At 39.1% G+C, this 27,297-nt stretch overlaps 1 protein-coding gene across 3 annotated transcripts in view; it reads left to right on the plus strand.

Annotated features, from left to right (window-relative positions):
• Positions 1-27,297, plus strand: part of Rasgrf2 (Ras protein specific guanine nucleotide releasing factor 2) — a 244,732-nt gene that overhangs the window by 80,144 nt on the left and 137,291 nt on the right. For all 3 annotated transcript variants that reach the window (XM_021724529.3, XM_078044465.1, XM_013366590.4), the window contains exons 3-9: positions 8,136-8,283; positions 10,489-10,578; positions 13,950-14,203; positions 18,250-18,329; positions 18,712-18,905; positions 24,147-24,256; positions 25,032-25,150. In XM_021724529.3, coding sequence (XP_021580204.2) covers positions 8,136-8,283; positions 10,489-10,578; positions 13,950-14,203; positions 18,250-18,329; positions 18,712-18,905; positions 24,147-24,256; positions 25,032-25,150 — 995 coding nt within the window. The remainder of the gene's footprint in view (positions 1-8,135; positions 8,284-10,488; positions 10,579-13,949; positions 14,204-18,249; positions 18,330-18,711; positions 18,906-24,146; positions 24,257-25,031; positions 25,151-27,297) is intronic.

A 27,297-nucleotide genomic window follows, 5' to 3' on the forward strand; every position in this document is an offset into this window, starting at 1 on the left:
CCTTTGTCAATATCTTCATCTGTCAGTTGACTTTCCGGCTCCTCACAGAGTCTTGCTTCACATGCTTGCCTTGCCCCTGAAGCACTGGGAGACACCACAGTCTACCTTTGTTTGTTCTTTTAACTGTTGTTTATTTACTTCTCTATCCAATGCTAGCTCTGCCCTGCCTTCCCAGACACAGTGAGCCAATGCAGGGATGCCCCTCCTGAGCTCACCTCTGAGAACTTCTCATGCCACCCTCCCCTTGTAGCTTGAGCTCCAGGTGAGCGACCCCACCCAGGAATCTCACTGTCCTGGGATGACCCCTCCAGTCTGACTTACACCAACTTGTCTCTCAGAATGTAGCTCTCAGTCATCCACATGTCTTCCCTGATGCTCTTCTCTGCAGGAAGGACTGACCATTCCGTTCTTTGATCCCACTGTCACCTCTTATTTCTCTCAGTGCAACTAAGAGATTATTGCGTGGATTTGCTCCTGTTTCTGTTTCTGTCAGCCTGAATTTCTTCAAGGCTAATTGCATATTACTTATCTCTTTTTCCCTTTTCCTGGCTCAGTGCCCAATTGCTTTTCGGAAACACACATGCCAGTTTAATAACCTTCACTAGAATAAGAGAAAAGCTGGAATCATTTTTTATAAAAACCTTTATTATATTGATGGATGGATAAAAAAATGATATCGTGGGGTAATAAGCATTTTCTTGGTTATTGACCACTTTTTGCAACTGTTAAATATTTGTCTGTATTTCCCATATGAATTGTCATTTCATGTCCTTCCCCATTTTTTCTACTGATGTTTTTCTACCTTTTTTGTCCCCCCTTCTAAATGAGCTCTCTGTGTGATGGATATACTTTGTTTTTATATTCATTGGATATTGCCTACACCATTTTTTGGTCTTGAAGTTGTATCTATGGAATTTATTTTGACAAAGACTCTTTGAATTATGATGCAATAAAGAATATATTGTTTTTGGGGAAAATTGCTCCACTGCATTTTGTAAAGTTTATCTTTTAATTGATTTGTATTTCACACACAGAAGTCATCGTCTTTTAGTGTAAAATTCAGTATTTTTTCTAGTACATTCACAAGGTTGTACAGTCATCACTACTCATTCTAGAATGTTTTCAACACCAAAAAAAAAAACCTTATTTCAATTAGCAGTCATTCCCTACTCCTACCAGCCCCACCCCTATTCATCTTCCTGTATCAGTGGATTGGTCCATCCCAGACATTTTATATAATTGGAATCATATAAACTGGCTACTGGCTTCTTTTGCTTAGCATGTTTTCAAAGTTCAAGTTCATCCATGTTATATCATATAGCGTTACTTTGTTCTTTCTCATGGATGAATTATTTTCCATTGTGTGAGTAGATCACATTTTATTTATCCCTTCATCAACTGATGGATGTTTGGATTATTTCCAATTTTTCCTCTTATGAATAATTTTGCTATGAATATGCGTTTGGAAGAGGAGTTTTAGTCTTTTGAATTTGTTCCACTTTTTGATCTCTGAGACACTTGGGTTTCCATTCACTGTACAGAGGACAGTTCAGGAGAAGAGAACCTGTAAGAGACGAAGGAGAGATTGACGGGGGTGTTAGTATTAGAACCTCAAGCTAATGCAATACCTAAAAAATACTGATTAGTCAGTAGAGCGGAGATATTGATGTGAGAGAATTTAGGAACAACAAAAACAAAAAAGATAGTACAGTACTTGCCAAAGTGGCCATGAGCAAGGCTAAGGAGGTGTGTTAGTCAGCTTTAGGTTACTATAACAAATACCCAAGAAAATTTACTTCCAAAAAGAAAAGTTCTATTCTGGCTCATGCTTTTGCTAGGCCCAGTCTGTGATCATTTGGCCCTGTTATGTTTGGCCTGCAGTGAGGTAGCTACATCATGACATGAACATGTGGTAGTCAAAACTGCTCATCTCATGACTGGAATTAAAAAGTAAGGGGACCAGGGTCCCACAACCCCCTTCAAGGATACACCCCCAAAGACCTAAAAACCTCCTACTAAGCTACATTTCTTAAGATCTCATCATCTCCCAATAGTACCACTCTAGGGAACCCAACCTTAACCACATGGGCATTTGGAGCATTCAAGATTCAAACTATAGCAGGAGCCTGGCCTTGCTTAGATACAGCTGCTGCTGCCAGTGCTCAAAGGCTGCTTAGGTAGGAACTGTACCATGCTAACCAGGACCGTATTCTCCCCATTCCCAAAGACATCATTCTTTCAACATGAGGAAGCTGGCTCTGAACAGTTCTCCCACCTTCCTTCCTTCCTTCCTTCCAACAGTTTTCTTGATAAAACTCAGCATAGCTCTAGAGTTAGTTGGAGTTTTTCTTTAGTGATCTTTTATATGACTTTTCATCTTGAGTTTTGCTATGGTTCACTTCTAAATACATATTTAATCAAAATAATTGGAATGAAACTCTGGATCATCTAACAACTTCTTTCTAAGCTATTTTTTTTGCCATTCTATAAAAATAATTAAGAACTATAATTCCAAACTGTGCATCTTCTCTGAACTCCTTCAGGATTTTATTTGAATGTTCCCTTTTCTCCTGTATGGAGTGGTGGTGGTTTGGTTTTGATTATAAATATTACACGCTGATATTTGACTCCTATATATATATATATATATATATATATATATATATATATATCTGAATCTTGCCATCTGTTGATAGTCAGCAGATGAATTTTGAGTTTCGCTTTCATGATGTTGATTTTTTATGGCTTGATTTATTATTTCCTTTTTCTCCCTCTGTCTTCCTTTTCACTTTCTCTTTCTCCTTAAAGCTCTCCCCCTTCTAACTAAAAAACAAAAACCTTTAAATAGTGGAAATAATGAATAGAACAGATTAGGCAGAAATTCTAAATTTGAGTAGTATCTAGTAAATGGAAAATGTAAACAAATAAAACATGTTGAAAACACAGTAAAGAGAAATACTGTTGCTCTGAAGAGTTATAGAAGGGAAGCCAACAATCATGGTTGATTTGGTGCAATCTTGGAGTAGATATCCATTCTAGTGGGACCTATAAAAAGTTTTTTGATACCCCAGGAAGAGTAGAGAGGAGTTGTAACTAGATCCCAGAGAAGTAAGTTGTGTGGCTTGAAAATTATTACATGAAGAAGAAGAAACTGTGTAAAATAAATCATGTTAGATAACTTTTGTTTTGACAGCAACTCTTCATTTGAGTAACTGTTCTGTGCTAGGTCTCCTGCCAGATACTGGGCTGATTTTTAGCCTTTTTGTGGGGATATTCCCATCGTCTCGGGTTCTACCATCTTCCCTTAGGCCTTACTTCCCCCTGACTTTCCCATCACAGCAACCAAAATGATCTTATTAAAAAGGCAAATAGTGTCACATATTTGATCAAAGTTCTTACTTCACCTGGGGTGGGGGTGGAAACCTGAGGCTCTGAGTTGCTCTCCATGCTTTAGAATCCTGTTTCCTCTTTTACCCTCCCCACTGAATTCCCCAGGAAACCTGCTACTCTGTCTTCCTCAGCCACACCAGGCTGACTGCTGGTGCCAGGCTTCTGCACTTGGGGTTCCCTTGTTCTTCCCCCAGTCACTGTGGCTCACTCCTGCAGGCCACAAACACCATCTTCTCTAGGGGACCCTGTCTTATACCCTGGCTAAAACTGTGACCTTCTGCTTCCTACTTCCTACTTCCGGGTCTATATCCATCTTTTCCCCTCTGCTGTACTAATCATCAGGTAACATCCTGCATATTTTTCTCAATTCTTAATTTTATTTTTAACTTATTAGCATATTAATTATGCATATTAATGGATATCCATTTTTTTCTTTCTTGTTCTACTACTGTATAAGTTTTGCAAGGCCACAGTTGTTGTTGTCATTTTGCTTATGCCTGTGCCCAGTGCTTTGAGCACCTGAGTGAATACACACCAACACTCAGTAAATATTTATTAAATAAAAAATCAATTTGGATTCATAAGAACATGCAAAGAAGGAAATCAACATTACTTACAATCTTCTACTCCACTGATCTTCCCTCTACCCTTGTGATATCCAATCCTTTCTCCCACTGCCTTCTTTCCCTTATTTTGCTTTAGCTTCCACATATGAGAGAAAACATTTAACCTTTGATTTTTTGAGTCTGACTTATTTCACTTAGCATGATTTTGTCCATTTCCATCCATTTACCAGCAAATTCCATTATTTCATTCTTTTTATTTGCCCCATTTTTGTTATTTACATATTTTTAGCTCTCAAATTAGTTGATTTTATGTCCTAAAATAATATAATTAAATCTCTGTTGATTTATCGACTTTAGACAGTATGTATTGACTCTCTACTAGGAAAGATAAGTAAATAAAACATTAAATGTGTTTTCATTATTTTTTTCGCCTCTAACCCTGAGATTTTATTGCTTTTATTATCATTTTTCCTCACTTTTCAATATTTATATTCTGTTCTCTAAATTTGATTAAGCCTCTGTGTTTTGTCATAGTTTGATTCTAAAAACTAAAAACCAATAAGGGAGGTTAAATAATGAGTACCCAAACACAGTCAGAGGGAAAAATAAATTTGGTGTTCCAAAGTACAGTGAGATAACTATCGTCCCCAATAAACCTATTATATATTTTATGAAAATCTAGAAGAGAGGAGCTCAAAGACTTCAAACAAAAATGAAAAGGAGAGGGAATGTTGGTTACCCTGATTTGATCAGTGAGTGCTGTATGCATATGTTAACATATCACATTGTATGCCATTAAAATGCATAATTAATATGCTAATAAGTTAAAAATAAAATTAAGAAAAACAGTAAAGGATATTTACATTGTAGGTATAAAAAATATGTACCAAAATATTAAGATCAGTGTTTGGTCCCACAGAGAATGAGCAATCATGCACAACTGAATATTTGTTCCTTGATTCTCATTTCCTGTAGATAAATAGCCTATTACATTATTATTTTATCTCTCTCTGACCACCTAGCTTAGTTTTTAGCCATGTCTGGTTTATTGTCAGTGCATCCATTGACCTATAAAATTTTAGTCATTATTTTTGTTTTCCAAGAACTGTTCTTGTTATTTGATTACTTCTTTTCCATGCCGCCTCTTTTTGCTTTATGACCCTAATATCCTTCCCTATCTCTCTGAAGGTAATAACTCTCTGCTGCCTGCATTATCCTTGTTTCCTGTAGTGTCTTTTCTGTTTGCTCATTTGGGGCTCTATTTGTTATCTGTTTCTGCTTAACAATTTCCTCCATAATGCTTAACACCGTAAGCAACTTGCCATACTCCCCAAATTTCTGTGGGTCAGGAATTCAGGCATGGCTTAGCTGGATACCTCTGTCCAGAAGTTTCTCAAAAGTCACTATCATGATGATGACCAGGTCTGTGGTTCAACTGGGGGAGGCTCTGCTTCCAAGTTCACTACCACGGTTGTTGGCTAGGTTCACTTCCTTACTGTTGTACTCAGTCCCTAGATGGCTGTTGGAAAGAGGCCTCCTAGGTCTCTAATTATCTTAAGCGTCTGTATAGAGGAGCTCACAACCTGGCAGCTGGCTTCCCTTGGAGCCAATAAAGACTGCTAAAGAAGGCTAGTGATCTGGAAGCCAGAGTCTTCTTGTGAACTAGTCTTGGAAATAACATTCGTCCCTTGGCTATACTTCCTAATAAATATGCATTGCTTTAAATCCCCAAGTTTGTGGTGATTTGTTTCATAATAGAAAAGCAACCCAGCATACTTCATGCTTAGGTACTGTGACCTGCTGGCATGTTATTGCTGCCATCCACTCCCTTTATTCCTTTGTTTTGGGGAGTGTGAAGAAGAAGAGCCTAACTTCCAGATGCTTTGCAGGCACCTGTCATCCCATGTTTATTGCCATCCTTTGTGGTGGCTGGTTCTGAGCTTGGAACTTCTCTGGACCACTCATGCGCAGAGAGATGCTTATGTGTGAAATCTCCATCTCCGATTCCAGTTTTACCACCAAGTTAATTCTGTTTAGTTTTTCTTGTTATGGAATTTCACATAATGCCTGGTCTGTTGATGGCAAATTTTTCTGTTCCATAATGCTTTTATGGTTTCATTTTTTTAAAACAGAAAATGGTTTTCTTAGCGAGGTTTAATTTAATAGGACCTTGTAAATGAAAAGAGGCAGGTCTTGGTGACGCTTGGAATGAACTCCATCTCATGTCTAGGCTGGACTTACCTTTTTATTTTTATAAAGAGAAAATGAAATACCATTCTGCTATCTAACATTGACCTAATATACTTATAATTACTTTGGCATATTTCTAATAAAGTCAGTGAGAAAGGGCAGAATTTTTATCATGATCATTTTTTTCTTATGCTCTATTATTATTTCCTCCCTTTAAACTTTCCCAAAGCATCCTTTTATAAAGATTCTGTCCCTCCTCCCCCTGCCACCAACACTTTCACTTACTCACACTTCCTTATACTCTTTTAGGGAGAGTTATTAGAACAAGTGACTTAATATTGCTGATGCTATGTTCTTCTCTAACACCATTAGCATGCATGATGTAAGTGCTGAGGGTGTTGAGATAATTGAATTAAAATTGTGATTGTAGAATTGTCTTAACACTTTTTTAGTTTTAAGTAACACAAAGATATTTCGCATAGTTAAGGTTAAGTAGGGAATTTATTAGAAGGAAATTGCAATATCTCACTGACTCTCAGGGTACAACTGTATTCAGATCTTATAAGTCTGGTCCTGAAATTAGAAAGCCTACAGGAACCCAGGTAGCCAGTCCTTCTCTATCTCAGACTTTCTGCCTGCTTTTCTGAATACCTGCTTCTCTCTCAGAAGGCTCACACTGACAGGTTGTACATGGATGTGGCCAAACAGGGATCCCTGACTATGGCAACCGGAGTTTCCAAGTTCATAGTGTCTCAGTTCAAGTAAACAGGGCAGAGGCACAATCCTAGCTTCTGAGGAGGAAGAATGTATTTAGCTGGGGCCGGTTCTCTTTTTAGGCTGGTCCAGTGTGGTCATGAAAGTAGGTTTTGTGGCATAAACATGGCTTCTGTGGCTCAAGTCCTCAAGACAAGTAAGTAGCTGGAAGTTTGGGCAGCTACATCAAGATAATCGGATGCTATTTCTCATCGGAGAGAAGGTAGCTTGTGTTTAAGAGCATGGACTTTGGTCAGACAAACCTTGATTTAAATCCTAGCCCTGCCACCTACTAGCTGGGTGTCCTGAGGCCAATATGTGATCAGTGAGGACCAAATTTTTTCTCTGCAATTGGGATCATAAACTGCATCTCCTGGGTTGCTGGGAGGATGACATGAGAAAACATGGTACATCCTCTGTACTCAAAAGTAGTAACTATTATTAATTATTACTATTATTATACCCTTTTGAAAAGATTATATGAAGAGAGGAATATGCATTTTACCACCCTGAATAGTGCAAGATCTGGAGACAAAATTTCTAATGCTCCAGAACTGCATTGTCAATAAAAATCTAAGAGTGAGTTTTGTCTGAACAATGCTTAGTCAAAGAGATGGATGTAGATTAGGCTGTTAGAGCTAGGACCAAAAAGAATCTAAGCCTATTTCTAGAATGTGTGTTGCTTCTGTTGTTTTAAAAAGAGACTAGTGAATGGTCTTGTAGTTCTAAAGAGAGCCCAATGGATCTGATGGCCACTAGTACAGTCATAACAGTACTTTCAGCCAGTGCCTATTCTGATGGTTGTTGCATTCACTCTGCTTGGTGGCAGGTCTATTTTGATTGACTAGTACTTTCCCTGATGAAATATTTTGAATGGAATCCTGAAAATGCATGTGCCATCAGTTCAAAAGATATCCATTTCTCTGTTAAAGAAACCACACTACTTTCTTTTTAAAATGATTCAGACATCCTTTGCACTTTTCTCACCTGCATGATAAAATTGTGGGTAGTTACTACTTTTGAGTACAGAATTCTTAGTAAAGAATATGAAAAATGATAATGATTCAAAATCTGTATCATTGAAGGACACCAATATAAACTGAAAGTTAATGTTTTTATAAGAAAGAGTTACAATCAAACAGGATTCATGGGATCTTTGTTTAGTGTCTGCTGTTCTGCATGGAACTATATAAAAGAACAATGTTTCAATGACTAACTGTGCAATTTTCTCGGCAGTTATGCAGACATTTTGATTGAGAGGGAAGTCTTAATGCAGAAGTACATTCATCTAGTCCAGATCGTAGAAACGGAAAAAATTGCAGCTAACCAACTCCGACATCAACTTGAAGATCAAGATACTGAAATCGAAAGGCTTAAATCAGAGGTATTTCCCAGTCAAAGACTCCTTCTCATTGTTTCCCATCTACTGTCATCTCCTCATGATCATCTACAGCATATTTAGGGCAAAATATTCACCCCAGGCTGACTTCCTTAGCTGTCAGCAGTGTGGCTGGGCTACTGATCTAGACATGAATCTGTAAGGATTAGGTAAATGTGCTACAGGAACATATCAGGATAATATGCTGTTTTTTGATTATTTGTGCTCCTGATATCCTTCATTAGATCAGAACTTCAAGAGCTGCCCATAGCATTTAACTGTCATCCTCAGATTGGCTTTTGGAATAATAACTGTGAATCTGTCATGGAGTTAATTAAAGTCCATCTGAGAAAGAACCAGAAGTTAATTCAGAGATACATTTCTGTTTCAAGATCAAAGAAATCCAAACTTTTCCCCTCCAGAATTTTGAAAAGCACATTTCAGTGAAGCTATAAGATACTGACTGGCTAAGGTGCATTTCCCCCTGAAGTTGGATTCCTGCCTCTCCTGGCCTTTCCTTTCAGAGTGTGTCTTTCTAAGGCCCTGCACTACCAGAGAAGGTGGTTGCTACCTAGGGAGAGCAGAAGGTGTTGGTAGAGGCCACAGCCATGGCGTTGTGCCTCCCTCTGTTCTGGGTCTCAGTCTGTGTAGAGAAGCCTGACTGTACTCCTTGCCATCCTGTGGGTCCTCGTGGGAAGTGAACAATAACTGACGAAGAGAAGGGGAATGTACACAGTGAGATTTTCCTCCTCGTTCTAAGCAGAGGTACATTAGTATCTTCTTAGATTCCAAGAAGGGAACAGGACAGCGGGAAACCTACTACTGATTGTTATCCTTGTTGATAGACAGTTCAGGTGCCTTGACCTTGGCAACACTCTTGTCGTTTTTACTGTCATCAGACAATAGTTTTCTCTTTTGTCTTCCCACCTTCCCCTGAGACTTACCCTAAATCCTGTGAGGGGTTTTCATCTCCTGCCCCCTGGGTACATGGCCTTCAGTGTGCAGAGCAGACAATCTGATTCCAACTGAAATGGGGTAGTTTCTTGAGATGATATGGTGTTCACCATATCATTAGAATTGTCAGCTTCCCAATCTGATCCTGATATCTGATACAGTGAAAACAGCAACAGAAAACTTAACAAACCTGCATTTTAAAAGACTATATCAGGCACTATAATTTAAAACAAAATTATTGTGTTCTTTCTTTTACCAGAGTAAGCTAGAGCAGATGCTGCTTGTCTGCTAAGTGAAGGAGGTTGGTATTTACTCCATGAGAGAAACTCAGCACAAGCGATGTTCCCCAACATTTATTTATGTGTGCTTGTCTGTCTTCACTATGTTCTATTTTAGTCTGAATATAGATTGCAGCTAAAAACTGTCAGTAGCAGGTATGTCTTCTGTGGCCACTTGACAGGAACCATAATTTATTTCCTACTCCTTTTATTTTCCCAATTCCCTGCCAGAAAATGGCAGAGGAATATATTTGGTATTGGAGACAAAGACAGATCAGAGGTAGCAATCTTCTACATGCTTTCTTGTTAATAAGTCTGTATATATTCTTTGCATATAAGAGTCCACAGTTGATGGGTAGTCCAGTGTATTTTATTGCTAGGCATAGTTGAGAGGCCTCTTGGTCACAGTTATAGAACTGAGCTGGAGATTCATGGAGAGATATCCCAGGTTGTTTCAATCCCTTTTGTATTTTCTGAGGAATCTTCTTGACTGATTTAGACCGACTCCAGGCCTCTGGGGTTTCCTTTTTACTTACCACTTTCCAAGGAGGACTGTGAGTCTGCTGTATCATGTGCATTTGGAGGGACACAGGATGATTATGGGAAATGAGCTTTGAGTGTAGTGACCCTGAATTTGGGAAGCACAATGCATCAGGGACAACTGTCTTCAGGCAGAGGGGACAACAGGCACTGAGGTCCCAGGAGGCCTTGGTCTGGTCAGGGAGGGCCAAGTTCTGGGCTAACATGTCTTCAAACACAGACCCCAGTTCACACTTTACATATTCACTTTTGTTAGTAACACCAGGCTAGAGGTAAAATTCATACTTCCCTGCCTCAGCACCAGAGAAAGAAAGGGTGCAAAAAAGCAGACATTCCCTGAATATCTCAGTGGACCACCTTTGTAGGCAGAACATCCTGTGTGTTATGGCGGTGCTCCACTGTTTCCCAGATCATAAAATGGACTAATTTTGTGTTATAGATTATTGCTCTTAATAAAACCAAGGAACGAATGCGCCCTTACCAAAGCAACCAAGAAGATGAGGATCCAGACATCAAGAAGATTAAAAAGGTAGGGCACTGGAGGCTTCTGGCCCTTTGGGAGCATGGCCACCACTGTATGTCTTGTGGTGGTGTCTTTGTGACTGTGTTCCTGAACTGGGAACAGCTTTGGTGTTTCTATGTTAATGACACCCAGAATGCCCTTCAGAATGGTCCAATCTTGGCTGCTCTGGAGAATTTCAGTGTGCCGTTTCTTTCCAGTACTGAGAATCCTATTTTGGACTCTCTGGGAGGAATGCCAAAACTGGACATTAAGAGAATAGTGTTCTCTAGTTGGGTTAATTAAGTGCTATTGAAACTCCTGATTTTGTGCCTCTTGCATATTTGGGGGAATTTTTAAAAATTACATTTCAAAAATATTTCTCTTAACATCTATCCTTAGTGCTTATTTAGAATTTCTTTTATATTTGAGAATGTAAAATAAATCAATACATCTGCTCAGATTTGTCTTACAGTTGTCTCTTGTTGAATATCCACATAAGCAACAGACTTTTCCATCTTACTGTCATTTGTAATTGTACAACTTTTGCTAGGAGCCAGACACTGGCGCACATTCTAGTCCACTGTATTTCGATTTATGTCATTTGGGCTTTGATTCCGTGGTCTTAACTGACCTGCGTAAAACACTCAGCTTTGTTAACATCAGGTATGAAGCTTCCCATTTAAAGCTCTTTTCCTGGAATACATTTTGAATCTTAATTTTTTTCTTACTCATATTTTTCTATGTTAAATAATCATTTCCTTTTTTTAAGCTGTAACAAAATTTTAACCAAGTATTGCTCAGAATTTGGAATAGAAATGATTCTTTGGGCTAAAATGAGAGTTTTTGGTTTTCAAGAAATAAAAAAGTAAAATAACACTATTTCTTTCTTAGAATTTAAACCTCTTTTTTTAAAAAATCTGGTTTGTTATTCTGTTCCAAGATTAATTTTGTTGCTTTTCTTTTAATAGTATGCAGTTGCGTGTAAATAAAGCTATTAATAAAATCTCATTTCAGTTTTCTTGTAAAAGCAGGTCTATTGGTAAGTAACAGATCTAGCTGTTTTTCAGCAGAGAACACCTGCCCAAGTAAATAAGACTTTATTTAACACAAAACTCAATTAAGTTGATTTTTGAAAATATATGTAATACATGGAAGAATGATGATAAAACACTTTTTTTTTTTACATTTTCTATCTTCCTGATTATTATTATTTGGGGAGGGGACAGTACTAGGCTTCATATATTCTAGGCAAGTGTTCTACCACTGAGCTACATCTTTAGCCCTGATTCTTAATTGTAGTAATTTTTAAACCTACTCGTGTACTTGTTAAATAGGTTGAAAATTAACTTCATGTCCTTTATGTTCCAAATGAAACTAATGTCTGTGGAAATGAATGTTTACAAATGAATTGCATCTCTATGCTTGACAAAATGTAATGTTTGTTTGTTTGTTTATTTTACTTCAAGAGACCACAACTTGAAGGGGGAAATACTGGGAAATGATATTGGCCAAATTATACTGTTATATTGTATGCATGTATGAATATGTAACAATGAATCACAGCATTTTGCACAACTATAATGCACCAATTTTTTAAAAAATGGGGAAAAGTGACCACAACTTTAATTGGTTATAATTCACAGAAATTTTCCACTAGATTTTCCTAAATATATGCAATAGCTTCTTCATACAGTTCTATTAAAATGTTCTTAAGTCAGGCATGGTAGCACATGCCTGTAATCCCAGCGGCTTGGGAGGTTGAGGATCAGGAGTTCAAAGCCAGGACTTAATGAGGTCCTAAGCAACTCAGTTTTAGAGGCTAGTAAGGTTCTACAAAGTACATTTTATATTAAAATATGTTTCATGTTCTTTTTCACAAAATAATCACCATTGCAAATAGTTAAACTGTATCTTGCTCATGTGGCTAGATAAGTATTCTTACAATTTAGGAAAGGCTGATAAAAGTCCACTGAATCTGATTGCAGCTTTCCTAGCTGTGTGACTTACCTTGAAATTTAGTTTGCTCATTGATAGAAGAAGGATTTGGATGAGCTGATCTCTAACACGTATTTTGTTTTTAAGCTTAAGGAAAACAAAATAGAACTCAACAACAATAAAAAATATTGAACTAATTTAAAGAAGGCAAAGTACTTAAGATGTATAACCTCCCCCCATTAGCACAGCTAATACAAAAACAAAACAAAACAATAAACAAATAAATAAATAAATAAAACAAAAACCCAAATAAATAAAACCAAAAACAGAAAAGTTGTTTTGGCAAGGATGCGGCAAAACTGGGACACTTGTGCAATGTGGATTATAAAACAGTACAACTGCTGTGGAAAAAAGTTCCTCAAAAAATTAAAAATAGAACTACCATGGATCCAGAAATTCAACTTTTGAGTACATATCCTAAAGAAATGAAAAAACAATCAGTACCTTGATGAGATATTTATACACCAATGTTCATAGCAACATTATTCACAATAATATTCCAGAGGTGAAATCAACCAAAATGTTCACCAACTGATAAATGCAATCAACATAATATGAATCATCCTCAGAACTTTAGGAAATCTTGGCACATGCTTCTATATGGATGAACCTTGTGGACACGTAAGACATTATATTAAGTGAAATAAGCCAGTCACAGAAACACAGATATTGTATGATTTCAGTTGTATTGTGTGTCTAAAGTAGTGAAATTCACTGAAACAGAAAGCAGGATGGTGATTACCACAGACTGAGGGGAGGGGTGAATGGAGAGTGGTTGTTGAATGGAGCTGGAGTTTCAATTTTGCAAGATAAAAATGTTTGGAGATCTGTTACAAAACAGTATGAACATACTGGACACTACTGAGTGTATACCTAAAGATAATTAAGATGAGGCTGGGGAGGGAGCTCAGTTGTAGAGCACATGCATGAGGCCCTGGTTCAGTCCCCAGCACTGGGAAAATAAAAACCACTAAGTGGAAAATTCCATGTTTTTTTTTTTAAATCACAACTTAAACATTAAATATATATATAGTGTATATATATATATACATACACATATATATACATACGTATATATGATTTTTTATTATTAAAAATAGACATTTGATTAATTCCTTTCTTGAAGTGTTATTAGCTCATATGTAATATTATATTTCCAGAGTCCACATTGATAGGTCTATGGAGCTTCAGCTATGGAAAAAACTTTTGAACCTGAGAAAAATGTTATTTTATAATCCATTGTCCTCCTATTGGAGAAATTCTGCAGTTATTTATTCTACTGGAGGCGCCACTGGGGTACCAATGAGAGAGCAGCATTCTACATGACACAGGATGGACACGGCCAGCCTAGAAAGCCAGGCTCACATCTCCCTGAGGTTCCTTTTTGTCTTTTTGTTCCGCAGGTTCAGAGCTTCATGCGAGGGTGGTTGTGCAGAAGGAAATGGAAGACCATTGTGCAAGACTACATTTGTTCTCCTCATGCTGAGAGTATGAGGAAGAGAAACCAGATCGTGTTCACCATGGTGGAGGCCGAGTCCGAGTACGTGCACCAGCTCTACATCCTGGTCAATGGGTTCCTGCGGCCCCTGCGGATGGCCGCCAGCTCCAAGAAGCCGCCCATCAGCCACGACGATGTCAGCAGTATTTTTCTCAACAGGTTTGTCTTTGCATAAATCTGAGAGTTGTGAGAAGATCCTGCTGATAGCTCATGAAACAATTTGTGCCTTGCAAGATCTCAAAAACGAATCCCTATGATGTTAAAAATAAGAAAGCTATCATTGCATTCATTAGTCCAAATTAGCACATCTTTTGAATCTTGGCATCTCATTTTCTCAGTTTTCTTCTTTGACATACATTTTCTTGTCATTATGTGTGTGTGGGGTAAGGGTGTTGAAAAGAATCCCCCTTGCAGCAGAGGGGAATGGACTGATTAATAGGTCTTTACATGCAGTTTACATAAGATATTTTAGGAAGAGTGAAAACTAAGAATCCTTGTTGAATTTATTTGCTCAACAAATATTTATAGTGTTCTTATGGCTGAGGATTAATTAGTGAATAAAGTAGAAAATCCCTGCTTTCACAGAACTTAAATTTTGACGTGAGAAGAAACACAATGAATAGTGACGAAATAAAACATATAGTAGTAAATTGTATGGTGGTCAGTACCAGGAGAAAAATTAAAAGTGATAGGAGAGGAGGGGAGAAAGGAGTGGTTGGGTGTTTTACTTAAAATTTAATGGCTTATTTGTTTTTGAGTGGATAACACACTTACATGATACAAACATCAAAATAACATGAAAAAAAATTCAGAGTTGCACTCTTATCCTGTCTCTGTTCACCCCATTCTGCCCAATTTCTGTATCTATTTTTATTAGTTTCTTGTAGCCTTTTATGATTTCTTGATTTAGATGTAAGCAGATATAAATATACTATCTTATCTCCCTCCTTCTGCACAAAAGACAGTGATAGATCACAGAAGAGAAAGGAGCACTAACCCCTTTAGAAATTAGGAAGATAAGAGAGAGAGAGTAGCTAAGAAGAGAAAAGAGGATCAGTTAGCAGCAAGAGAGAATGAACAACTATGACAGAAAGGTCAAATAAAACAACTGGGAACTGACCGTGGATATAACAACTTGGAGCTGAGGGTGGCTTTGATGAAGTGCGGGAGCCTGATTAGGGGGCCTTAGGAGAGAATGGCATAGGGCATAGGAATTACAGAGGGTGAGTATAGAAAATTCTTTCAAGGCAGTTTGCTATAAATAGGAGCAGAGAAATAGGATAGTACCTAGAGGTAATAAAGGGGGAAATGATGCAGGAAAGAGAGGGGAGGATTGCTGGAGCAGCAAGCTTATACGGGCAAAACTGTAGAGAACGAGATACACAGTGGAGAGACTGGTATTAATGGGAACATGAGCAGGGAGGGAATAAAGGAGGGAAGAGGATAAAGACATATGTAACTAGGAAGTAAGGACATCAGCTGGCAGATGGAGAGGAAATGTCATAGTTGGATGAGATAGGAGAAGATGTGAATAGTGGTCAAGTAGAGCAGGGAGTCGGTGGATCAGGGAGCTGTAGTGAGTTGCTGGGCAGCACTATGAGCCCATGTGAGTTTATTAGGCTCATGGTGGTAACTGAGACCAGTCTGTATAGTTGCATGTTTTTCTTTAGCTACTTTTAGTTGCGTGGTTGCAGGTGCAGGTGGGTGGAGGGTTGATGTTAGGGGTTGGTGTTGTGTAAGGCTGATCTGATGAATTGAGAAAAGTACAACAGAATTGAAAGTGTCTGCAAAGAAGAGATATAATGACCCGTGGAATCTAAAGTTTGTAGAAAGGTATTTTGGTCAATGCAAAGGTGGTCAGATCTGTGAACTTAAGTCCTGTCTGTATGAAAGGCTTTTTGGAGTCAAGAGTCTTAAAGACAGCAAACTGAAACAATAGGAGGTGGTCAGAGAGCTGAGATAGGAATAGGATGCAGTTATTAACAGTGACAAAGTCTAGAGTATAGTCAATGGGGGCTTTGACTGGTGTCAACTGGGATCGAGATGTTTGGAGAGGGGGTTCAAAGACTTGAGAGGCCCGGATATTGAAATGTGGTTTGTGTGCAGAGTGGAATCACCAAAAACTATGAGAGGAGTTGTGTTGGAGAAAGTGAGCTGGTGGCTAAGATCTCCAGAAGGTAGGAAGAATGACTAGGACTGTGTGGATGGCTGCAGAAAGGAAGGCTGAGTAGTGGCACATGATCACATTAATAATATTAATAACAATAACAATAATAACATTAATTACAACTAATAACAATAACTTTTAATTTTTAAAAGTTTTAATTAAATTAAAAAGTAAAAAAAAAATTAAAGAATTTTTGTTGAAAGGAAGGAGGGACATTTCCTCACGTTGAGTGGCAATGACCACAGCTCTACTCAAGTATGTCAGCTATCCTAAGGGGCCTGAGTGGTAGCTCTTGATCATTGGACAGTACAGCTAGCATTTTGATGATATGTCAGTCATCCAAGCATGCCGTTTTAACAGTTCTGTGGATGGGATGGAAAAACCACACTGCCTGATAGTGATGCTATTAGAGTCTGTGCCATGTTGATTTGGGGTTGCACCTAGTGGTTTGTATCCATTGGTTTGCTTAATCAGAAACATGAAAGGCTAGGTATATCATATTGTTTAATTTCAGAATTGAGACATTGTGCCTCTTTTGGGGAGGTGATGCAAAAAAGCTTTTTCTATAGTAATGGTTTACCATACCTAGTCCTAGATAGATTTGAAGTGAAATGCTTTTAAAGGTGAGACTTAGGTGTTTCTTGTCATTAACCATTGTTTAACTAGATTCCCTTTCCTAGCCTTTGAAATTAAAGCCCCAGGCAAGTCAGTTGTTTTAGATTTCAACACAGAGTTTATACTTAAGAAAATGTAATCTGCCTAATTCTATACAGCACTGTTTCATCTGTCTTCTAAACATCCAGGTATCATAATATGAAGCTGGATGTATCAGTTTTCAAGGTAAGATAGAGCAATACCTCCCGATAGAGGGAATTCTCTGCTTATAGACTTGGAAGGGCTGGAGGAGTACAGCTGCCCCTGGAGTATTGAATTTAAGGGCAGAGCACCATAGGTGTGACCCAGAGCTTAGGAAACTAATGCCATGACCACCACCACCATAACAGACCCACGAAACTGTTCCTAGAAATGAAAATACAACAGGAATGTGGTCTCCTTCAGTCTTCCATGTCTTGCCAAGTGCATGCATGGTGGAAATGCATTTACATCCAGAGCATAGATTCAAGGAAATCTGGGAAATGCAGTTTTAGCTTGCCTAGAATGAGAGTAGAATGCTGATTGAAAGACAATCTATAGGACTTGCCAACTAGATGTGGTTAGAAATCCTTAGATAATAAAAGGATTCATTGAAATTTCTATAAAACAACAACAAAGTCATAATCTTCAAGCTGTATTCATTTTAGTTTTGGAAATAGTAAGAACTTTCTTCTTGAGGTTTGTTGTAATAAATTTTGATACAAATCCAGGTATCTCATTGAGATCAATAATTCTGTATTTAATTATACCAATGTGTTAGTTGAGAAAAGCTGTCATTCAAAGGCTCATTGCAGTGGGTTAATTCTAATGAGAAGAAAGAAAAATATATTTTGACTTTGGTGCTTACCCTTCTTGGCCATAGTAGGAATTTAGATCCCTAATTTATGCATGGTCCTCATTTTAGTATCTGTGTGCATTTCTTTTCAGAAGAATTTTACATTTCTGCCTTGAGTAACTTAGGAATGGTTAGAGTCCTGTCAAACTTTTTACTGTATTTTTTTGCCCTCTACCTCCTTCTATAAAAACTCATTTTTGTGAGAGAAACCTTTTCTTGAGTTTTCTAGAATCAAATACGAAAAGAAAAAGGATCATAATTTTAATTTTATGATTATAAGTTGAAGTGCTGCATTCTAACAGCAGAAAGCTCACTTAAAAATGATGAAGAGGGTCATAAGATAGTGATTTGGTTCTCCAATATTGGAAGCATATCTCAGTTTTCTTTCAGTTTTTGAGGTTGTCTAAAAGAGAAATGCCTTTATAGAGGCTAGTGTAGTACACATTAATATTGGGTGCACAGTTTGGTGGCCCTGTGAGACTGGTACATCATATATATAACAGACACTCTATAGTGACTAAATTGTATGATCTTCCTGTTTTTTCATAGTGAAACCATCATGTTTCTCCATGAAATATTTCACCAAGGACTAAAGGCAAGGATTGCAAACTGGCCTACTTTAATTTTAGGTAAGTGCATTCATGATTTTCTCATGGAATGGCAACAGAGTATAATAACTTGTATGTCATTTGGCCTTAGCCGTCTGAATGTCCCTGTTGACATTGGGTTTCCTTAGCCACCGGGAGTCCGTGTCACTGCACTTTAGGTTCTTTGGGCCCTGCCTTAGCACTTAGCTTTTGACTCTTTCCCTTTGTCATAGGTAATTTGGGGCTGGAGTCACTGTCTGTCTCTGATACTTTCTATCCAACACAGATAGGTTATTCAGGCATGAGGACTAGGGCCCTATGTTGTGTGATACCTAGTGCTGGGAGCCCATCTTTGCTCTTTCTGTTGAGTGTAGATAATTTATCAGGCACCAAGGGAAACAGCATGTTTACTTCTCTTTTCCAGCTGATCTGTTTGATATTTTGCTCCCCATGCTGAACATTTATCAAGAATTTGTGCGAAATCACCAGTACAGCCTCCAAGTCCTTGCCAACTGTAAGCAAAACAGAGATTTTGACAAACTCTTAAAACAATATGAAGCCAACCCTGCCTGTGAGGGGAGGATGCTGGAAACGTTCTTGACCTATCCAATGTTTCAGGTAAATTGCTTGGGATGCGTTCTATATGCCATTGTAACGGATGCCTACTGTGATCAGCACAAGGCATGTAAATACATATAAGTATAAATGAAGAGTTATGCATCATCTGACATTGTCTTAAGCCTGGCCCTGAAACAAACACGTCTTCTGTCTAGAGTATAAGAATCCAGGTATTTTTGGTGATTTGAAATTAATGATTAACTAATTAATTTTGCAGTGCTGGGGATCGAACCCAGTGCCTCTTAAATACTAGGCAAGTGCTCTACCACTAAGCTACATCCCCAGACCAGAAAGTAGGCATTTTGGAAGCAAATAATTCAGGAATGAATTTTTTGAAAAGCAGCACAATTTTCTCTTTATAGAAAGATTCCACACAGACTTCTTTCATTGGAGTCTCCTCCTCCAGCATGTTTAAAAATATTATTAGGTTTACAGAAATAGGATTCTGTGCAAATGTTCCAGTTTGTGCTGGTTGCATAAACGTTTCTTGGGACTGCTCTGACTTCGGGGAGAAGGCCTCTGTTTGTGGCCCATCCTCCCACCTTGTCTTGATGGTCATTGAGTTTCTTTGGCTGCAGTTCTGGGGAAGGAAAGGAGGACTCCCTGGTTAGAGAGGCTCTGGAGACTTCAGAACCAGAGGCCCTCACTCAGATCACCTTGTTGAGTCGGGGCTCTGACCTGAGATTCATTTTTGGGGTCTAGAGCAAACCAAGGGATCAAGGCCACTTGTGTCTTTCCTGTGTCTGGGGTTTTGCCATTAAGAGCTCTGGAGTGAGAACGGCAGAGGCCAAAATGTGTATTGAATCTCCTGTTCTTTTGAAAACTGTCGATTCTGTTCTTTTGGAAAAGCATTGAGTGTTCCCATTGTGGAATTTATGGGGCTTCTGGTGAGTCCTCCAAATGGTCATGTGGCAAACCGATTCTACTAATCATGTGTGTTATGGTTACTGTGGGAGTTTTGCCCTCCTGAGCAGGTGGCTCTGACCCAAGGCCCATCATTTCTTAGCCTCAGAAAGAAATGTTACTGTGGTTCTTAATTGTTTATCTTTAAGTTTGTTAGTCCTGCTTGAATTCCTGGAAGTTGCCACAGAAATTTAGTAAGATTTTTTTAAAAACCAGAAAGATGCATTTGAAACCACTTAAGTATAGTGAAATTTTATAATGTTATTTTTGTTTTTTGTTTTTTATGGAACAAAATTGTTTGAACTCTCTGAGGAAATATTTCGCAAGAAAAATTTTGAACTTCTATTTCATTACATTCATAATTAGAATTTTAGGTTTTATTCACAGTGAAACATTTTCATATATTGTATAATTCTTCTAACCTGTGATTTTATTTGAATTTTGAATTTGGGGCATTAACCTCTAGTTGTAATTCAATATTCCAAATTTTACCTATTCAACTGTCCCAAGGTGACTGTGCAAAGGTAGAGTTATGACAGATACACGGGACATTCAGAGAGAGACCTAGTTTCCTTCTCACAGCCCACTGAAGTTTTTCTACATGTTATTGCATTTGCTCTTGATTCTTTCAGTGTTTTAAATAGCAGAACTGCACCTGCCATGGAGGTGGGGTGCCCAAGTACAGTTGAATGTGGGGACCTTGGAAAGATCTTTGGGTTTCTTTAAAAAGTGGAGAAATTCTCCTCTACTACCTTCCCTTCCTGTCCCTAGATTTTAAAACCAACAGCAATATTTTGGTTGACCATAAGCAATCCCCATTATGTCAGAAAAAGGACATTAGGTTGGGGAATCTCAAGGAGACCTGACATCTCACTCACCCTTTGATCCTTGCTTTGGGGAAAATAATTGAAAAAACCTTAATCTCAAAGCATACACAGCTGAGCTTTAGTTATCTCCGAGCACTCTAGCTCTCTGGCTCTTCAATCCCAGGGGGGCTTTGCTGGTTCTGTCAGTTTGGGTAACCGTGTAGTTACTGTAGGGAGCCTGGTGTAGTTTAGGAACCCACCCCCAGACTGTGGTGATCCCCAAGCCCTAGAAGCATTAGTTGTAGGCTCAGATATTGAGGTTCTCTGGCTTGTTTCAGGGTTACAGGGTTACAGCTTGTAAGAGCATTTGCTCTGGGAGAAGCTTCAAGCATGAGGGATTTAGCCAGACTCAATTCAGCCGCAAGAAAAAGACAGGGGCTGGGGTTGTGGCTCAGTGGTGGAGCGCTTGCCTAGCATGTGAGGCACCACATAAAAATAAATAAATTAAAACAAAGGCATTGTGTCTACCTACAACTAAAAAAAGAAGAAAAAAAAAAAAGAAATGAGCAAATTGAAAGTGCATTGAATTGTCTTTATTTGCTTCCTCGTAAGTATTTTGAATGTACCCAGAGGAGAAATCATCGAAGTTTGCTGCCTGAGGGCTTGTGCCCCTTGTGTCTCTCATCTGTCTTCTTTACTTGGTGTTTTTCCCTGTTGCCTCTTCCAAAAAGAAGCCATATGAACCAACTGGGGTGCTAGAAGTTTGAATTGTTTTCTTACTGGGTTCATTCTATCTTTCTTGTTCCCTGTGGACCTTTCACTAATGAGGTGAAATAGCCATGAAGGTGTTGCTAATTCAGAGGGGTCTCCCCTCTGCACACATTGAATTAGCAGTGGTACTTCTGCCTTACTCCCTCATAGGGCTGGACATCTTAGGATGAGGCTAGGGTACTACCCACTTTTAGCTGTAGGGAAACAATGGTAGAGGTGACCCAGATTTATACAGTCCAGGGGGCTCTGGCCTAAGCTTTTTCTTGAGCCTAGATATGGGGGCAGAAGGAAGGGGAGAGGTAATTGTAAGTTTTTAGTTCATGTACCTCTGGAAAAGAAAGGATGATTTGTATTCTACATCCTTCTGTGCCTTTTGTTAAGTAAATTAGTTATTGCTGTTAATTGAGTCATATTGAACTATGGAAACAGGGAGGAATTGTAGAATTTGGATGGTGCTGTGAAATTATTCCCAACTGAACTGTCAGACCAGTAAGTTCAAGTATTGCCAAGGAATTTGTTATGGAAAATAATGTAGTCATTAACGCGATTTTTATTTAGCCAAATCAGTGGCTTGACTGGTATTGTGTAGATTGGCCTCAGCAGATCATGAAATCTGCTCCTGGTGAGAGGAGCACTGTTGGATGTTCTGTGGAAGGTAGTCACTTGCTGCTCTATCTAGTGATTTACTGAAGAGCGAGCTAATTAATGTCAGTGAAGTGACAAGTACTTGTGCCATTACTGAAAGCAGAGTTATGATTCATTTAGACAGTTACTATGATTCTTAGGTCTTCTTTTGGGGAAGCGATCTGTAATCAGCTCTCCAACACACAGACGAGCTCTTTGCAGAATCTTCTGCTCCTCAGCACAACTTCCTTTGCCTGCTTTTTGGCAGTGTTAGCCCTTCTTTGTTCCTCCACCAGAAAGTAGAAAGGGCCACTTACCAAATTCAGCTCCATCCACTTAATCTCAGCCAGGGAGCTCTTTAAAATATATTTAACTAATGGAGGAGGATCTCGAAGCTATTGACTAAACTTAGTTTTGTGGGGTTTCAGTGCATTCTAAGTAGTCAGGCTCTCCCACTCCTGCCCCTTTGTTATGAAAAATTGAGTACATTGCCATTGATTGACTTGGTTTTCTGTGGAACTGTTAACTTTGTTGCAAACTTTTATTGATCATGGGATTGTACTAATGAAAGGGATATCTGAATGCATATTTACCCCAGGAGACTGCTCTCTGTGGGGCAGCCCTAAAGAAGTCTATAAATGAAGAGGCAGAAGGTCTCCCCTATATACCCTACAGTTTCCTGTGTCCTGCTCTCCTGAGACCCAGGGGTCTATCTGTGCTTTCTGAAACTGTCACTTGATCAGCAAGAGCAGTTCAATGTTGTGCTGATGGGCTCGATGCCAACTGTGCTAGTGCACAAAGATAGCCACTCAGAAGATGTGAGTAAATAACCCCTTAAAGCCACCCCTGCACAAGAGCAGGAGCAGATCCACAGATAGAGCCACCAGCCCCTCAGGACAGAAGAGCTGCACACAGGGCTGTGGCAAGCTGTTTTTCTGTTCTCGTTTTCCAAGTTCTTTAAAGTTCTGACTGGGGCTCTGGGGCTCATGGAAGTGATCTAGTGAGAAGGCTCCGCGGGGAGCTGGTCAGTGCCCTACCAGAGCCCGGAGCCAGCTGAAACTGCCATTTACCAGGAGGCTGCCTTGGGCAAGTCAAAACCTCCTCACTCTTTATTTCCTTATCTGTGAAGTGGAGAACGAATCCTTATGTTGCTGGAGGACCAGACCCATGTGCAAAGCCCCGAGAATCCCTGAGCACAGTAGGCAGTGCTACGGGAGCCGTGGCCCATGCCACAGTCTCTGCTTTCTTGTTTCATAACAGGGATTAAAATCAGGGGTACTGGACCCCTGAGCCACATCCCCAGCCATATTTTGTTTTTTATTTAGAGACAGGGTCTCACTGGGTTGTTTAGCACCTTGCCATTGTTGAGGCTGGCTTTGAACTCAAAATCCTCCTGTCTCAGCCTCCTGAGCCTCTGGGTTACAGGCATGTGCCACTGTGCCTGGCCACAGTCTCTGCTTTCTAAAAAAAAACTATTTTATAAACCAATGAAGCATGAGTATGTCAAATCATTATAACCTGATCTCTACTCTGGTCTATAAAAACCCTCACAAGGTTGGTGGAGTTTCTGCCTTTAAGAGAATTCAGATAGCCAGTCTGTTCATAAACAAAAGTACAAAGAATGATCTAATGAAATAATGCCTTTTACTGCCAAAGGGTGAATTGAGATAAAGTAGGATCAGAATGTCATAATGTTGAACATATCTTCTCTGAAGTTTAAAAGAACTTTGCTTTAGGATAACAAACTTTAAAAAAAATCATACAAACAGACAAAAATATCTAGAATGCAAACATCAGAGACTTCAGATTATGTTTCCTATGAACCAGGTTTTGAAAACTGCTATTTGAAAATTTATGGTTTTATAAAAATAAAAGAAATAATAGTTTCTTTGAGCTACACCACTTTATTATTTATGATGACCTTTACTTGTGAAGTTTTTTTTTTTTTGGTGTGTGTTTAAATTTGAAGCATGGTTTGTTTTATGTGTGTGTGTGTGTGTGTGTGTGTGTGTGTTTAACTATTTTAAAAACAAAACAAAGAGCAGCAATGAGTTTTTCAGTGTAATGATGGCACTGTAGAGAATGTCCCTATTTCACCCATCCTGACTTTGCTCACGCTGGCCTTGTTTACGTTTAGATTCCCAGGTATATCATCACACTGCATGAACTCCTGGCTCACACACCCCATGAACATGTGGAAAGGAAGAGTCTGGAGTTTGCTAAATCAAAGCTAGAGGAGCTGTCCAGGTATGCAGAGAACTTACAGTAAAGGCCTGAGATGGGAAAGCAGCAGTTGAGTCTTCTTGTGTGAACCCAGGAACAAGAAAGCAACACCCAAATCCAGTGGGTCAGATTCACCTCAAAGTTTAATGCGAGCCTGTGAGATAATACTGAATCATCATTCACATTAATTTTAACCAAGGAAAAAAATATATCTTTGAAAAAGCTTTTATAGCATGCGAATTTTATGTAATTGAGATTAGGCGTAATTTGGTTTAAGTTTGGAAATGTTCCCATTTTTTTTCATCATAATAGAAAAATGACTTTCAGTTGCAGTTTTGTATTCAGATTTGACAAAAAGGCGGAGAATGTACAGTTCATTTCCTAATGGCTTGTTATGGTTATGGGCACTTATTTACACCTGTGTTTCTTTGCTTCTCAGGGATAAATGGTATAAGGGAATTAAGAGAATTTACTGCACCTCTAGGAAATGCTACTCATTTCAATGAAGGGAGCTGTAGGTAAAATGATGTGTTGCTTTCCAGCTGCATTCAAAGCCAAGTTTTCCAAGGATGCTCACGATCACTGAGCCGCTTACCATTTAGAATCTTCATGAGCACTGGTCTTGGTTTGGGTCACAACCTGTTGAAGCCTTTCGAGGCCCCGTCTTTTTGCCCCAAAGCCCCAGTTAAATCAATACAAGTTCTAAACCGAGCTTCTCAGGTGCAGCTCTTCCTTGCTTATGTGCTAGGGAGGTCACTGCTGTCTCACTGCCATCCCGTCCGTCTGTGTTGTCTGACAGGGTGATGCACGATGAAGTGAGTGACACAGAAAATATAAGGAAAAACCTTGCCATCGAAAGGATGATAGTAGAGGGCTGCGACATTTTGCTGGACACTAGCCAGACTTTCATCCGCCAAGGTAAGTCCTTGTGAAACAGGCCCGTGACTTCCATCTGTCACAGTGTCACTGGCAGATCCAGGGATGCATTCTGGAGCAGGTCTGGTTTAGGTGTGTGAGTGCTGCAGTTCCCACAGGACACCCTTGTGGCCTTGACCGAGGCTGTGGTTGAGGCCCACCTCTGTGCTGTTTCTTTTCAGGGGCCATGAAACACAGCAACACAATAATAGTAAAGCACCAGTGGGACAGTAAGTTACACTCTGACTGGACTCTCCTCCTCAGTGGACCGGACATTCTCTACAGCTCCAAGGAGGACAGGTCGGTCTGGCCAATTGGAGTGGCAATGCCAGGTGGTGATGATATCCAGGCAAAGGCCCAAGAAAAACTTGAATTCCTCAAAGCCCTTTCACATAAGAGTGGGGACAATGTCCGAAGTGAAAACAGCTGCCTCTTGTTCCCATTTTTCATCAGCACTTCTGGATCAGCCCCACAGGATATAATTTGATTCAACTGGTAATTGAATTCCATTTACCAGATGGAATCTCTCCTGACCGACCCTGACCATGCTTTGGCAATGGTGAAGCTGTCGTGTATGTGGAATGTACTCTGGGGTCATCACCTGATAAATTAAGCTTTTGAAGAATTGAAGATATTTGTGCCAGACGCTGTGGAGAAGTAACAACTGGACAGTGCACACCCTCCTCAGCTCTTTTTTCAAAGTGCAAGAAGTCAACCCCGTCCGTTATTTTTAAGTGCTTAGATATTGCGGGAGGGAGCAATTGACCTAGTATCTTGCACACATTTACTGTTGTGTACTTGGTGAGGAGTGGAGCACAAATTTGGAGCTCGAGTTCATTTCTGGTTATGATGTGCCAGTATCATTTGAATAGACTTGCATTGCCTTTGCCTACCGTAATGGGCTGCTTAAAATCTTTTATTTTTACCTCATCAAACTGGATATTGTGCTGTGCACATTAATTTTCATACAGAATAGTTTAAAAGTTTAATGCATGCCATTCTATTTTCCGTTATTTATTTACAAGGAAGGAAAACAGACATATGTTAAAGTCGGTAGCATATTTTGGGAAATGATTCCTTCTCCCATTTTTGGCTTTAGATACTAAGTTTTCTTTAAATAATAGTGGAATACACTGCGAAGAACATCAGGCCTTTGCAATTCCCCTTCTGCTCCTTTGAACAGACTGTTCCCGTATTGGCTGCTGCTTGCCCAGCACTTGACGTCTCTGTGCCTTCATCTGTGCTGTCCCCAGCCTGGGGCCAAAAAATCCTAATCCACCTCTTTTGTGCCTTCAAAAGTCTGCTTGTCTGATCAGGCTCAGGTCAGATACCTTTAAGGAGGCTTTTGATGTCCTCCTCCTCCTCACTCTCCAGTTACAACCACTCAGCCTCCCTCATCCTTTCCAACGCCTTGTGCTGCTGGTGCATGTGTTTTGTCCATTTGTGTCTGAGTACTGTTTGCATGCCTCTCCCAGGAATTGTAAGCTTTAAAGGGCAGCATTTACAAATTTTTTTCTGCCCTGCCTTTTTTAGTATGATGCTTTACAAGATAGCTACCAAGAAAATGGGTATTGAACTAAATCGAACTATTTGTTGAATATTGCAATTGTGACTGTAGGATATTTTATGTTTGTCTTTTACTTGGAGACACCGAAAATGCCTACTAATTGACATGTGCTTTATAGTATGCAAGAATGGAAACAAAAGTTTCTGTAACCTGAGGACAGTTTCTGAAAGGACTTTGGATTGAGTGATATTTCTAAAAACGTGATTGTATGGGTGTGAATTTGAAAAAGCACCGATAATAAAAAACGCTGGAAGATCTAATATGTTGACTAGGTCGTATCATTTTCCCTTGTACTTGGAGAAAAAAAAAAAAACATCATGCACCACTTCTCCCTAGAAATCATGTCCATGTTATTTATTTCTTGTTACGTGCCACATATTTAAGGCACTTCTGTCAGCTATTACTATTTGTGATGTTATTATTGTATTGATGTTGACATGATGGTTTGCTTTTCGGTGATATTTTTCTACAATTTGATCTAGTCATTCTGTTTTGAAATTATTCAATAAAGATGGCTTCTGAATATCAGTCCTTAATCTCAAAATAGAAGGGGTGGATTACAGACCATTTGGAAAGTGTGCAC

Source organism: Ictidomys tridecemlineatus, chromosome 1 (assembly GCF_052094955.1).
Source record: "Ictidomys tridecemlineatus isolate mIctTri1 chromosome 1, mIctTri1.hap1, whole genome shotgun sequence".
NCBI classification, from domain to species: Eukaryota; Metazoa; Chordata; class Mammalia; order Rodentia; family Sciuridae; genus Ictidomys; species Ictidomys tridecemlineatus.